Source organism: Manis pentadactyla, chromosome 7 (assembly GCF_030020395.1).
Source record: "Manis pentadactyla isolate mManPen7 chromosome 7, mManPen7.hap1, whole genome shotgun sequence".
Taxonomy (NCBI): Eukaryota; Metazoa; Chordata; class Mammalia; order Pholidota; family Manidae; genus Manis; species Manis pentadactyla.
In genome coordinates, this window is record NC_080025.1 from 143,390,498 (window position 1) to 143,406,710 (window position 16,213).

Sequence of the window (16,213 nt, forward strand, 5' to 3'; positions counted from 1 at the left end):
AAAACAGAGATCAAGCAATATATGGAGATGAATGACAACAATAATTCAACATCACAAAATCTGTGGGATGCAGCAAAGACCATGCTAATAGGGAAGTATATTGCAATACAGGCCTACCTCAGGAAAGAAGAACAATCCCATATGAACAGTCTAAACTCAGAATTAACAAAACTAGAAAAAGAAGAACAAATGAGGCCCAAAGTCAGTAGAAGGAGGGACATAATAAAGATTAGAGCATAAAATCGAGAAGAATAAAACAGTAGAAAGAATCAATGAAAGCAAGAGCTGGTTCTCCAAGAAAATAAACAAAATAGATAAACCCCTAGCTAGACTTATCAAGAAAAAAGGAGAGTCTACACACATAAACAGAATCAGAAATGAGAAAGGAAAAATCACTATGGACACCACAGACATACAAAGAATTATTAGAGAATACTATGAAAAATTATATGCTAACAAACTGGATAACCTAGAAGAAATGGACAACTTTCTAGAAAAATACAACCTTCCAAGGCTGACCCAGAAAAAAACAGAAAATCTGAACACACCAATTACCAGCAATGAAATTGAACTGGTAATAAAAAAAACTACCTAAGAACAAAATTCAGGGACAAGATGACTTCATTGCTGAATTTTACCAAACATTTAGTGAAGACCTAATACCCGTCCTCCTTAAAGTTTCCAAAAAGTAGAAGAGGGAATACTTCCAAACTTATTCTATAAGGCCAGCATCACTCTAATACCAAAACCAGGCAAAGACACCACAAAAAAAGAAAATTACAGAGCAATATCCCTGATGAACATAGATGCAAAAATTCTCAGCAAAATATTAGCAAACTGAATTTAAAAATATATAAAAAATCATCCATCCAAAAATGAACTAAGATATGATATGAAAAAGAACTTCCAACATCAGCACTCTCGGGAAGACTCATGCCAGAAGATGATCATCAAAAAACCCCAACAAAGATCCACGCTCTGCTACAGCTGTAGATGCATTCATCCCACCAGTTCCTGGACTTGCCATGGGAATGAGGAAGGAGATATCTAAGCTGGCCTGTGCATTCAGTAAAACAACAAATTTGACTGGATCTATACTGTTGGAACTCAACCAAGAATTTGGAGAAGTGCAAATTGTAGCGCTCCAAAATCTTACAACTACAGACTATTTACTGTTAAAAGAACATAAGGGATGTGAACAGTCCCCAGGAATGGACTGTTTTAATTTGTCTGATTTCTCTCAGACTGTTCAAGTTCAGTTGGACAATATCCACCATATCATAGATAAGTTTCCACAAATGCCTAAGGTGCCTAACTGGTTTTCTTGGTTTCACTGGAGATGGTTGGTAATTACAGGTATGCTTTGGTTATGTAACTATACTCCTATTATGTTAATGTGTGTGCGCAATTTAATTAGTAGTTTAAAACCTATACATGCTGAAGTTACTCTACAAGAAGATATGTCAAAGAAATAATCAATCTTCCCATGTTTTCTTCCGCCTGCTACTTCTATAGCTTTTCTTCTTCCTTCCTAACTACAACCCTTAAATAGAATTCGTGCCTCATATCGAATTTACCGAGTATCATAATTCTTCCAAGTGGTAAAGACACCTCAAGACAAATGCTGGGCATAGAAGCCACAGGGCATAAATATGCAAAGAAGTAAAAAGCTAACCTTTTCAAACAATAAGGCTTCTCTCTCACTTACCAACTTCACATTTCCCTGTATGGCCCCGGAAGATGACTGATTAGCCAGAGACGGTAAGATTCCTCAAGGGAGGAACAACCTAAGACAGGCACAGTCGCAGGGGGGCCATCAGGTGAGAAATTGGGGATCAACAGAGGTGAGGCTTAGAACCTCACCCTCCCTGTTCTGAGAGAAATCTTCTGCATACGTGGATGTTTTATTGCCCTTGTCTAGCTTGGATTAACACACAGTCTACAGGCACACACCTGATCATCTACATTTTCTCTCTTACAACACTAAACTATGTTTTCTACCTTTATCTTGTATCTACCTACCACTTCAGCATTTTATTAAAAATAATAATAATAAAGAGAGAAATGTGGTATCCACATATAAATGAAGTATAAAAATCAAATGAGTATTCATATTTGAACTGACTGTTTATAGTTCATAATGCATAAGCAAAACCGAAAGCTTCTGTGATGACTGCCCTTGTAATGTTCACCATGTAAGAACTTATTCACTATGTAAGAATTTGTTCTCCATGTAAGAACTTGTTCGTTATTCTTCAGAAGATTGGAGACTGACAAAAATTAGGCTTGGGGTGGATTAATGATTGTGCATTGAGCATTGACTTCCCTATACAGAATTTTATTGTTGTTAACAACCATTTGATCAATAAATATGAGAGATGCCCTCACAAAAAAAAAAATATGTATATATATATATACACATTTCCAATTGTAAAATAAATAAGTAACCGGGATGTAATGTATAGCATAAGGAATATAGTCAAAATATTGTAACAACTTGGTATGGTGATAGCTGGTACCTAGAATTATCATGTATATAAATGTTGAATCACTGTGTTGTACACCTGAAACTAATATAATACTGTGTGTCAACTACCCTTCAATAAAAAATAATTATCTAAAAAAAAAAATCATCCACCATGATCAAGTTAGATTTATTCCAGGGATGCAAGGATAGTACAATATTCGAAATCTATCAACATCATCCACCACATCAACAAAAAGAAGGACAAAAGCCACATGATCATCTCGATAGATGCTGAAAAAGCATTCAACAAAGTTCAACATCCATTCATAATAAAAACTCTCAACAAAATGGGTATAGAGGGCAAGTACCTCAACATAATAAAGGCCATATATGATAAACCCACAGCCAACATCATACTGAACAGTGAGAAGCTGAAAGCTTTTCCTTTAAGATTGGGGACAAGACAAGGATGTCCGCTCTCTCCACTTTACTCAATATAGTACTGGAGGTCCTTACCATGGCAATCAGACAACACAAAGAAATAAAAGGCATCCAGATTGGTAAAGAAGAAGTTAAACTGTCACTGTAGATGACATGATATTGTACATAAAAACCCCTAAAGAATCCACTCCAAAACTACTAGATCTAATATCTGAATACAGCAAAGTTGCAGGATACAAAATTAATACACAGAAATCTGTTGCATTTCTATACACTAATGATGAACTAGCAGAAAGAGAAATCAGGAAAACAATTCCATTCACAATTGCATCAAAAAGAATAAAATACCTAGGAATAAACCTAACCAAGGAAGTGAAAGACTTATACTCTGAAAACGACAAGACACTCATGAGAGAAATTAAAGAAGATACCAATAAATGGAAACACATCCTGTGCTCATGAATAGGAAGAATTAATATTGTCAAAATGGCCATCCTGCCTAAAGCAATCTACAGATTCAGTGCAATCCCTATCAAAATACTAAAGCATTCTTCAGTGAACTAGAGCAAATAGTTCTAAAATTCATATGGAACCACAAAAGACCCCGCATAGCCAAAGCGACCCTGAGAAGGAAGAATAAGGCTGGGGGGATTATGCTCCCCAACTTCAAGCTCTACTACAAAGCCACAGTAATCAAGACAATTTGGTACTGGCACAAGAACAGAAAGATAGACCAATGGAACAGACTAGAGAGCCCAGATGGTAACCCAAGCATATATGGTCAATTAATATATGATAAAGGAGCCATGGACATACAATGGGGAAATGACAGCCTCTTCAACAACTGGTGTTGGCAAAACTGGACAGCTACATGCAAGAAAATGAAAACTCGAAATGGATCAAAGACCTGAATGTAAGTCATGAAAGCATAAAACTCTTAGAAGACAACATAGGCAACAATCTCCTGACTATAAACATGAGCAACTTCTTCTTGAATGCATTTCCTTGAGCAAGGGAAACAAAAGCAAAAATGAACACACAGTACTACGTCAAACTAAAAGGCTTGGGTATGGCAAAGACACCATCAACAGAACAAAAAGGCATCCTGCAGTATGGGAGAATATATTTGTAAATGACATATCCAACAAGGGGTTAACATCCAAAATGTATAAAGAACTCACACACCTCAACACCCCAAAAGCAAATAACCCAATTAAAAAATGGGTGGAGGATATAAGAGACAATTCTCCAAAGAAGAAATTCAGATGGCCAACAGGCACATGAAAAGATGCTCCACATCACTAATTATCAGAGAAATACAAATAAAAACTACAATGAATATCACCTCATACCAGTTAGGATGGCTGGCATCGAAAAGACTAAGAACAACAAATGTTGGTGAGGCTGTGGAGAAAGGGGAACCCTCCTACAGTGCTGGTGGGAATGTAAGCTAGTTCAACCATTGTGGAAAGCAATATGGAGGTTCCTCAAAAAACTAAAAATAGGAATACCATTTGACCCAGGAATTCCACTCCTAGGAATTTACCCTAAGAATGCAGGAGCCCAGTTTGAAAAAGACAGATGAACCCCTATGTTTATCGCAGCACTATTTACAATAGCCAAGAAATGGAAGCAACCTAAGTGTCCATCAGTAGATGAATGGATAAAGAAGATGTGGTACATATACACAATGGAATACTATTCAGCCATGAGAAGAAAACAAATCCTACCATTTGCAACAACATGGATGGAGCTGGAGGATATTATGCTCAGTGAAATAAGCCAGGTGGAGAAAGACAAGGACCAAATGATTTCCCTTATTTTTGTAGTATAACAACGAAGCAGGACTGAAGGAACAAAACAGCAGCAGACTCACAGACTCCAGGAAGTGACTAGTGGTTACCAAAGGGGAGGGGTGGGGGAGGGTGGGTGGGGAGGGAGGGAGAAGGGGATTGAGGGGTATCATGATTGGTGCACATGGTGTGTGTGGGGTCACGGGGAAGACAGTGTAGCACAGAGAAGGCAAGTAGTGACTCTGTGGCATCTTACTACACTGATGGACAGGGACTGCAATGGGGTGTGTGGGGGTTTCAATATTATGGGTGAATGTAGCAACCACATTGTTTTTTCATGTGAAACCTTCATAAGAGTGTATATATCAATAATACCTTAATAAAAATAAATAAATAAAATGTTTGGTAGAATTCACCAGTGAAGCCATCTTCATTTCTTTGCTGGGATTTTTTTTTTATTACTGACTATATCTCCTTGCTAGTCGTAGACCTATTCAGATTTTCTATTTCTTTTTGATTTAGTCTTGGTAGTTTTTGTGTTTCTAAGACTGTTCATTTCATCTAGGTTAACTGATTTATTGGCATACAATTGTTCATAGTACTTTTCTATAATACTTTTTATTTCTGTAAAATTGGTAGTAATGTCTCTACTTTTATTTCTGATGTTTATAAAATGAGAAATATTATCACCCTTATGTTCCATACCTTTTACTGAACTTTTAAATTAAAATCTCAATTATGTTTTTTTAAATATAAAAAAGCCTTTTCCTATTTAAAGTGCCATTCTGCAAATATAGGATTTCTTTTTCAAATGTTCCATTCTGCTCCTTTTTCAGTTTGTGGTTTTGGTCTTTCATGTTGGAGGTATTCCTCAAATATCCAATTGAAAGCTTTTGGGGAGTTTGGGGCCTTGTCACCTGGTAGGATGTGATGTAGGATGATCTGGTAATAAACTTGATTTTTTGTTGTTTGAATGATGGATCATTGGTATTATCTCTATTGGTATTATCTATGTTGATGTTGTCTGTAGGTCTTTTCTTCCCTGGCCATTCAGTTTTTCCAAAGAAGAGTCCTCTGAGCTTTTGCCTGTGAGTAGAGCCAGGCTGGCTGTGTTCCGGTGCCAAGTGGGGTCACGAGGCTGGAAGCCACCACTAGCGTGGGGACTTGGACTTTGCTTCCTGTTCTCAGTTGGGGCTTTGCCCTCACCTGACTCCACTCCTACAGGGCAAAGCCTGCAGTCTCCTGCAGGGGTGGAAGGGTAGGGGTGTTCCTCTGTGTCCCCTGCCTCATCCTTGTCTCTTGTGTACCTGGTGCTTTCCTGTGCAGAGCCTTCTCGGGGTTCAGTGAATGGAGTCTCCTAATCACTGTAGATGACCCTTGCCCCCCACAACAATTCCTCTCTCCTCTGTCAGTCACCCCCACTCCTTCCTCACCATCTTGTAAAGCGTGTCATGCATGTCTAGTCTACTGTTGTCTCCTCTTCCACTTTTTTCTCCTTGTGAATTTGTATTTTTTTATTTCTTTACTATCATTTTAATGGAGTTTTGGGAGGGAGTAGGGATAAATACATGTGTGTGAAATCCAGCATACTTAATCAGAGTTTGTGGGCTACTTAAGAAAAATCACTACATTATGTGTGTGTGTGTGTGTGTATGTGTACATAGACATAGCTGAAGGCTAGATGTGTGCCCCTAAAATTCATATATTGAAGGCCTAACCCCCAGTACTTCAGAATGTGTCTGTGTTTGGAGACAGGGCCTTTAAAGAGGTAATTAAGGTAAAAAGAGGTCATATGGGTGGACCCCAATCCAGTATGACTGGTGTCCTTATAAGTGGAGATTAGGACACAGAGGAGAAGACTGTGTGAGGACACAGCAAGGAGACGGTCATCCGCAAGTCAAGGAAAGAAGAGCCAACTCTGCCGACTGCTTGGCCTTGGCCTTCTAGTCTCCAGAATTGTAAGAGAATGAATTTCTGTTGTCCAAGTCACCCTGTGTGTGGTACTTTGTTAAGGCAGCTCCAGCAAACTTACTCACACCCAGAGGAAATCCTCTCCTAAGGCAGTGCTACGTACTCAGCCTGATGGTTTGAAAAACCAAGTTTTTGTCTATGTGATGCAATAATCAGGTGCTTTGTGATCAAAAGAACAAGGCTAGGATGGCTAACGCTAAGCTGAAAAAAGTAAAAATTGCCTTTTTGGGAATAATAAACATTTTGAAATTCCTATCATTTATCTCCAAAAAAGGGTAAGAAATCAGGATACCATTTTTAATATTTTAATGTGACAGGAAATGAAACGATTTGAATCAGTGGATACACTTTAACATTAATTTAACATACTATTAACATTTTAAAATTTATAATTACTCTCTCAAGGAAATTCAGCAAATTAATAAAATGAATTTTCACTTCTATGAAGTATATTTAAAAAGTCAGCTTCATGAGTGCAAAATATTTTCCTAAATCAAAGTGATCAGAAGACAAATGCCCACCTGAAAGTCCCACAGACCCCACCGCGGGCCCTCTGAACCTCTCAGGGATTTACCGCTGGATGGAGATGGTGAGCGTGAGCTGTGAGCTAGGGCCTTTAAACCTAGTGAGCGCCCCCTTTTTTTCAAATAACGGGGCTGTGGAATTATTTTTCTTATGTATTTGCAGTAATCTGTGATCACTTGTAGATTCTTGGTTTAACCCTAAGAACCTCTTCTCACTCCCTTTGACGCATGAATCACGCCAGTTTGCTGCCGCGTGCGTGTCTGTTAGAACAAACCCAGAGCAGGCGCATCCGGCGAGCGGCGTCTCAGCCAGAGGAAGGCACGCAGGCTGGTTCAGAGGCTGGGAAGGTCAATACTTTTCAAATGTTCTTTTTACAATTGATTTTACATAGTACATTATTTGTCCAAGGTAGTAATTTAGTAGAATGTTGCTATGTAGTGAATATGTTGTTGTGATTTCTAAAAAATCCAAAAAATGAACCTTAAATCCTGTTAAAAGGAAACTCTCTTCTCCTGTTTTAAGACAGCAAAGGCAAACCAGTGCCGAGAACCTCAGACTTCCCTGGTCAATTCCAAAGGCACCGCACGAGGCTGCGACCCAGATTTGGTCTTGGAGCTGATCGGAAGGCAGCAAGTGGAAGCCAGATTTGCGCTGTGCTTCCTCCAAGTCTCCAAGTGGTTTTATTCGAGAGGAGTTCAGGTAGGAAGGAGCTGAGGGAACAGGCAGTGTTTTCATTACATGGTGAACGTGTATAGGGGCTTCCCAAAGACCAGCACATGCCACTCACAGGAAACAAACACTTGAAGATATGCCTCATCTGCTAAACTTCAGAGACATCACTGAGATGCGGATTACAATTGCCTTGTGTTCCCAAAGCAAGCTTGGCTTTTAGTATACTTTAAACTAAGAACAGATACACACTGACTTGTAAGTCCATCTTTTGAATTAAGTTGAACAAAACAGATCCTGATGCCAGAGTAGAAACACAGCATCGTCATAATGAGATTTGACCTTAAAAGGGTAAAATTATAGATTTCTGCGTCCAGTCAAGGACCTCCTCTCTTGCCTGAGATGATCTGGTGCAGTTTTTCCTGGCCATGTGTGGGCCTCAGACCAAATCACCGAGGTCGCCAGGGTGTAGAGCGCCCTCTTCCTGCTGAGCCTGTGACTGGACGTGTCAGTTTCCCTCAGGGCCAGAGGTTCCCTGAAAGTTCCTGCATTCCACTTATTCTAGAACAATCTTGCAGGTAAAAGAATAGGTTCACAGCACTGCTGCCTACAGTCAGAGCCCTTCAAGCAGGAGAGTTTGATGGAGATGGTGAGCTTGAAAAAACTCAAGTTTTTTGGAGTTTTTCTCGAAATAAGAGTGGTATTTTCTCTCACTAAAAGTGCTGGCAGACTCCTGTCACCCACTTAATAAGCAGTAGCCAAGGGAAGAGAATTTGAGGTTTACTGGTAAACAGTTGGCTCAGCCTGTTGCTTAGGAATTCAGTGTAGTCTAATCACATTCGCTCAACTGTATGATCAGCTTACATCTCCTCATTCCTGGGCCTGACATCTTATGATCCTTATGATGTCACCATGTCATGGGCTACTTGGTGGTTGAAAACACAGGCCAAGTCCCTGCCTTGTGTGGCTCACTAGACAAAAAAAGACCTGAATGAGTACATATCTAAACAGTTTCAGGCCAGTGATAAGAGCTCTGAAGAGCAGTAAAGCCAAGGAGGGGGCCGGGAAGTGATGGGTGTGACGGGAGGGAGCTGTGGGCTGAGAAGCAGCCCTGACCAGCTCCTGATCCCTGGAACCTGTGAATGCTCCTTGTATGGCAAAAGGGACTGAGGAGGGGGCTAAACAAAGAATTTCGAGATGGGGAGGTTAGGTTGGGGAAATATAATTAAAAACAAGATTTGCCAACACAGAATAGCTCTCCACATAGGTAAAGAGAAAGAACAGTTTTATTATTGAATAAACATTAAACCAGAAAGAGATGCACAGCACAGGCAATCCAGTAAGACACTGAAGGCAGAACACAATCTCACCCTGTCACACAGGCCAGCAGATGCAACCCGTATACATGTTGTCAAGATGAACCAGAGCTAGTCCTCAGGCAGGGACTGACGATTCACCTGGTGATCGGAGTAGCCACCTGTGTTAGCTGATCACCTTCATCCAGAGGGAAAATACAGTTCTCATGCCTTTATGACAGGAGGTGGGTCTGTAGCCTGGAGCCGGGTGCGCACAGGAGTCAGGCCCCCCTTCCCCGGGGACTGGGAGGCAGGCCACTAGCTCCCTTGCTGTTCACATTCCAAAGAGATGGCATGGCTCCCAGGTCCTTGAGACAGAGTGCTGGGTTGTAAGCCAGCCAGAGGCTTATGTGGCTTTTAGAAAGATTTACATACATCTCAAAGGGGCAGAGAAAAATTCACAGTGACAGGTTTTCCAAAGAAAATGCTGTAAAGGAAGAGGTAGAGAGTCTCTCCTTTTTTGCACCAGGGGGAATTCAAACAGTTTTCTTAATTTTAATTTGTATTTGCCTGTATTCTTATACTGGATTGTTTGGGTGGACCCTGGATGTAATCACAGGTGTCCCTCCTCAGAGGGAGACAGGGGGAGGTCTGACTACAGCAGAGACAGGGGACAACTGAAGCGAGACGCTGGCTTCCGGTGGAGGGAGGGGCCCCGAGGCCAAGCCGCTGCAAAAGGTGAGGAGGAAACAGATGCCCCTTTCGAGTCCCTGTAGGGAACATGGCCCTTCTGACACCAGGATTTCCACCCAGTGAAACTGATTGTGGATTTCTGACCTCCACAACTATAAGAATAACTGTGCATTGTCATAAGGCACCACGTTTGTGCTAATTTGTTATAGTGACCACAGGAAACTCATACAGGTGGAGGGTGTGGAGAGGAGAGGGGTTCACTGGGAAGCACATTTCGAGAAGAGGATACTTGAGCCTAACTCTGAATAGAGTAAGCTCTACAGAGATCTGGAGGAAGAGCATTCAAGGCAGAAGGGACAGCAGCTCCAAAGGCCTTAAGCTGGGAGCAAGCAGTTGTGGCTGGGCAGAGCGCCAGAGGACTGCAAAGGGCCAGAAGTGGGGAGGCAGTCCCGTCAGAGCGGCTGGAACCTGAGGAGCTGGGGCAGCAGTTTGCCATGTTTCCAAAATGTGAAGTGAGCAACCTGATCTATGTTTCAAAGGGTCAGGCGGGTAAGAGAGCTGGGACTCCGTGGGGCCCGGGGAGCAGGAACAACAGGGCTGGCTGCTGCAGGGCCAGGCTACGGAGAGGCACTGGTGAGAGGCGAGAAGCGGTATGCGGGCCTTACCACCACAGGGCACCCCAACACTAGGGCTCGCCACAGGAAACCTGAGATGGCTACCCGGTTTCCCTTTGCCCAGCTATGTTGTTTTATTCTTAGAAAAACAGACTCCTAGAACATGGTGTGCAACGGTTTGCGGGGTGACATTTGCTCTCAGTCAAGTGGCTGTCCTTGCCATACGTTCTGTATGCGTTCATGCATTTGAAGGTACTTCCAGAACTGCAGAAGTAGGAGCACTTTGATCTTTTCCTGAAGCGTCTCCACGTGACCTGGCTGAGATGCCGGCCTTGGAGTCAGGGCCTTTCTCAGTTTAGGCCACAGCTGCTTTTTTTCAAGGTGCAGATGGCAGGAGAACGCAGTGGGGGGAGGGCTGGGCGAGCAGGCACAAGTGACCGTCCCCGGGTGGGCAGCAGATGTGGTCTGTGCTTTCTGTCTCCTCCGCAAACTGGCCGCAGACACCGTGGAACGGGCTCTGGGAGTTTCCACATCTGTCTCTGGGAGACGGTCTGAAGCAGGCGTTGACAGAAGTTCAAGTAAGTCCCATCTGAGTCAAGTTTTCCTTTCTTCTCTCTTGCTCTACAGTGTCCTCCAGCGTTTCAACTGTCATCCACTCAGAAGTTATCAACAAGCATTTGGTTTTATGTCACATGAAGTACTAACTGAAGAGGTATTTCCATCACTAAACCAGAGTTAGAAGCCCTCTCAACATCCTTGCACGTCGGGGAGAGACAGCACGGACCTTCCGGCCCGGCACCTGGCAGAGTAGCAGCTGCTGGGTGCTGCTGGAGTATCTGCTGGGTGTAAGGGTGGGTCCTGTGGGGAGGACTGACAGTGGAGCCGCAGGTGGGGGCAGGGGATGCAGTCTACCCTCTTACAGATAGTCCCCAATAGCAAGGCCTAGGATTTCTGGCTGGATAAAGGCTCAGGAATACGGCCCAACTCCTGTGCCACTCATTTTCTGCCTGCGGAGCAAAGGCCCCATTTCCTTGGACCATGCCGAAGGCGGAAGTTACGGTAGGTGGTGAACTCCTGACTGGGGAGAAGATACATCTTCCAGTGGTGCTGGGCAGGGAGGGAGTAGTTGAGGGCTTTGCTTAAGTGCAGAGCCTTTCTGCTGAGAAAGTTTGGTTCCAGACAGATAAGGATGTTTTGGGAGTCTCTGAGGTGTTGTGGGAGTGCAGTAATCAAGTAGCATGGGATGGCCACATTTACTCCTGAACTGACAGGTATTTCACAATCACGGTGCTGGGCCCAGCAGTGGTGCTTTTCTCCACAGACAACTTCAGTGGTTAGAGTGGGGCTGGGTTCCTATCAGCCACTCTCTAGCTGCGTGGCCTTGGGCAAATTCCTTAACATCTCTGAGCCTTAGCTTCATTTGTAAAATGAGAACTGGAAGAGCAGTTGCCTAGGGCTGTTAACAGGATTAAATGAGATAAGGATTTGCAGAGTTTATTGCCAAGTTTGCAAGTAAGGACTCCTTAAACATGAACTATCATTCCAAGTATTTAGGTAAAAACTGGACTGTATTCTGACTGCACTGATGATAGAACAATCCGTTCTTCTGTAACTACCAAACCTGTCATGTATTCTGCGATATGTTATAACCGTATTTTTGAACACAACTGTATGACCTGACAAAGGTGTTTTTTCATACTTGTGAACTTTATTTATGAAAAGTATAAAAGTTATACACTCAATATACAAATAGAAAACTTGGCTGAGGGGTAAAATAAAGCCTGACTAAATGGAGAGACATGAATCTTAAATCTCTTCAAATGGATTTTTAAAATAACAAGAAATTTTTAAAAATACTGATAAATTCTAAAGGTCATCTGGAAGAAAAAATGAGTAGTTATAGCCAAGAAAGTTTTGGAGAAAAAAAAAAGGAATCTGTGTGGGAGGGGAGTACTTACACTACTAGATATTAAAACTTATGTTCTGTGATAAAAATACAAATATAAAATTTAATTTGGGGTGGGGTGGCTGCTCTATATGTGACATTTATATATAAGAAACCATAAAAGCCTTTGCTGTATAAGGAGTAAGCCCCCAATGTGAAATAAAACGAATTTCCCAACTTTTAGCAACGGACAAATAGAAAAGAGGGCAAAAGGACATGAGCAAATTCACAAAAAAGAAAATACAAATGAGTAATAAATATGTAAAAAAACAAGTATGCTAAATAGTAATTAATCTAAGAAATGAAATTCGAAGCAATGAGAAATAATGACTTTGAATTAAATTTGAAAAGACTGTGTTATCAAGGATATGGAGAAATGAGCATTTCTCAAGGGAAAACTAATATATTTTCCTAGAAAATAATTAGAAAACATTAAAAAATATATACTTTGGCTTTTATCTGTTTCTCACTTCATGAATTTTTAAACCAGGCATGTGCAATAAAAGATGAACCTGTAACGATATAGAAAAACAAATTTATAAACAATTTATTTGCATACTTATGCTGCCATTAAGAATCATGTTATAAAAGAATATCTAATAAAATGGGAGAAAATTCACAATATTTTTAAGTGAAAAGGGCAGAATACATCTTTGCAAGGTGTTATGCCAATTATGTCAAACATGCATAGAAAAAAATAAAGCATAAAAAAAAGATACATACCAAAATATTAAATGTAATTGACTCGAAGAAGGAAACGTATGAGAGATGTTTGTATTCTATGCCCTATTTGTGCAACAGATTTTTTGTTTTAAAACTGGCTGTACAATTTAAAAATTGCCTTTGCTGAAAAGCATAAAAGTACATGAAACTACTAGCCTGAAAACCCAGTAAGAGTTTCGTGCATTCGGTCAGGCCCACCTGCTCGTGGGTGAGTCACGGGCGCAGGCCCCCACCTGCCTCCGCACTCGCGCGGTGTTTGCAAGCGCAGCGACCTCGCCGCGAGGACGGCCCCTCGGCCAGGCCGCGCGGCAATGGGACGCCGGGACGCCTGCTCTTCACTAGTTCCAGAATATCGGGCATTCCCTTTTCAAAGTTCACACGATCGGGCCTTTCCTTTCCCCACTTCTAAACAAACCAGAAGCTGACTCTGGGGTCAGCCTCGCCGCCCGGCCGCGGGGAGGCCGAAGGTGGACGCCGGCGTTGGCGGGGCAGGGCAGGGGAGGCGCAGGCGGGGAGCGCCCTCTCGGAAGGCGAGGCTGGGTCCAGCCGGGTCACCGCGGTCTGGCCACGCGGTCGCCCAGGGACGCACATCTCCGTAGGGACAAAGGGTCGGGAAACTTGAGCCGGGCCTGTCCCGGAAAATCAGGGCTGCGGTCGCCATGGCTCCCGAGTCGGCCCCGGGGGGCGAACCCTGGCCCTCGAGGGGGCGCTGGGGGCGACTGGCCACGCTAGGTCGGCCCTGCCGCCCGCCTCGCTCTCCGGCCCCGGCCGCCGGCCCGCGCCCGGGACTGACCCTCGGCAGCGCCTGTAGTCACGTGGCGCTGGGAACCGGCGGGGGGGCTGGGCACGGGCCTGGCAGTTGTGAACTCGAACCTGCTGCTGTCGCCGCGGCGGGGTGGGGAGCGCGGCCGCCGGCGCCGGCGTTCCGGCCTCATGGACGCGCCACGCGCCTCCGCACGCCCCGCCGGAGAGGTTCGTCCCGGGCAGGGCGCGGGGTCCACGCGGGCCCGTGGCGGGGGCGGCCCTACCTGCCGGGCGCGTGACCAAGTGTGCGTTGTTGAGGGGGGGACACCGCTGGACCGTTTGGGGGGGCGAGCCCGCGCACCTGCGCACAGGCTCCGCGAGCTGCGCGTTGCGTGGGGACCCAAGGGCCCTCTCGGGGAGTGCCTAGCCGTGTGTCCGCGAACGTGGACGGGGTACACGACCGAATACAAAAGCGGGGTGTGGGGTCTTCATGGTCCATTGCCGTCCAGAGTGCGTATGGGGATTCTGACCGAGACCTGGCCACACCAGCTCGCCCTGTGCAGCCCCTTGGGAAACGGTCCTGGAATTCCTGTTGGAAGGAGGGTGGGGGAAGGGGAACCGCAGGGATTCCGGAGTCTACCATCAGCCGTCCTTTGGCCATCAACATGGAGAATTCGTGCTATGACCTTACCACTGGAGGAAGTGACCCCCAAAGGCAGTCAAGCACTTCCTTGGTGAAGGGGCACGTTCATTTATTACACCAGTAACTATTCAGGTCACTCTGCCGGCGGGTGTGGGGCTTGGGTGGGGGAGGGGTTGTGGCTGCCGAGGACACAAAGATGACTGCCCTAGAGGGAGCTCAGAGCCTCATGCATGTTTTCTCTCCCCTGCCCACAGGTAAGGCTGGCCTCTCTGCAATCAGAGGTCTGAGCTCTGCCATGGGGGTAGGGGTGTCTTTACTGCTGCAGTTTTCTCTGACATCTGGGGGCTACCAGAGTGTGGGCGCAAGCAGGCGCTACAGCCGCAGAAGTATCCCCAGGAACATCTCCAGGAAGAGCTGGAAAAAGCCTCATCTCCAGCTGCAAAGTTTCCAGGGTAGAGTCTGGCCTTTTTTGTTGGGTACCCAAACCATTCCACTGCCCCAACGCTCAGACCTACCCATTCTGGTGCAAAGAAGTCACCTGTAGGGGGAAGGGTCACGTTCTCACAGCCTGGGAGTCTTCCCTGTGCTCAGTCTGGCCGTTGGGAATGAGTCATGTCTGTGCTTCTCCAGAGGGGTCAGGCTCTAGGGAGTTTAGGAGGATGTGTCTGGAGCTTTTGAGCAGGCAGTGAAGGCCCCTTAGGAGTCTAACCACCAGTTCATCCCACCTCTCAGTGGGTGTAGGAAGCTCTCCAGTAATCTGGGCTCCCCTGCTCCGTGGAAGAGGTGAATGTGGGGCAGCCCCTGGTGGGGTTGCCATAAAATGCGGCAGGGGACAGAGATTACAATCTCTTCTTCCCTTCTGCCCCAATAATCCCTACCACCCTGACGGAGTTCAGGGTCAGGGATCTGGGCCCCTGAGGGCAGCAGGCTGTGGGTGTTCCTTGGATTTGGGATAACTTTGCTTCCTGCGATGTCCTAATTGTATGTGTGGGTGGAGGAGGGCAGGCAGGCAGAATGTGGGCACAGTCTGGACAGGTGGTGGCCTGGCGTTATGCTGGACTAGGAGTAGCGTCTAGCGCTCCCCTCCTGTGCCTGAGGAGAGCTGTTCTCACTGCTTTCCTGACTTCTACCCCAAGAAACTGAGGTCAGGAAGTCAGAACATGTGCCCCCGTGATATGATTTGAGCCCAGAAGAGGATAATAAGAATGAAGGGCTCTAGGCATTTCTTTCTGTGAGATCTTTACCAACCCAGGTGTTGTAGAGGCAAGAACACTGGCCTGGGAGTTCAGAAGACCTGTGCCCTAGTCTTGGTTTTGCTGCTGGTCTACTGTGTCTCATCAGGCAAGTCCCGTCACCTTTTATGCCTCACCGTTGCTTCATCTATCAGACGGGGGGCTTAATGTCTGCTCACCTTGCCTCACAGTGTTGCTGTGAAGCTCAGCTGAGGCAATAGGAAACAGCAGAAACAAGCAGAGGGCAGCAGGGAAGCCCTTGGAAAAGCATTAAGCATGGTAGGGAGAGGCAGGAATGTTTGTGCAGCCAGCTCTGAGTGTTTACTCTACAGCAGATGTGGGGGATTCCAAGAAGTATCAAAGTGCTTACCTTCTCGTAGTTTCCAGGGTCAATAAAGACTGAAGACAAATATACTTGAAAGGGTATCTAGAAGCCTAAAACATACAAGGAAATAGAA

General features: G+C 44.7%; 1 protein-coding gene across 8 annotated transcripts in view; it reads left to right on the plus strand.

The window, feature by feature from the left end:
- Positions 1-16,213, plus strand: part of REPIN1 (replication initiator 1) — a 44,032-nt gene that overhangs the window by 24,916 nt on the left and 2,903 nt on the right. For 2 of the 8 annotated variants that reach the window (XM_036899454.2, XM_057504892.1), the window contains exons 1-2: positions 13,620-14,108; positions 14,778-14,975. In XM_036899454.2, coding sequence (XP_036755349.2) covers positions 13,796-14,108; positions 14,778-14,975 — 511 coding nt within the window. In that variant the 5' untranslated portion in view covers positions 13,620-13,795. The other 6 variants (XM_057504893.1, XM_057504894.1, XM_057504895.1 and 3 more) reach the window with 5 other exon arrangements.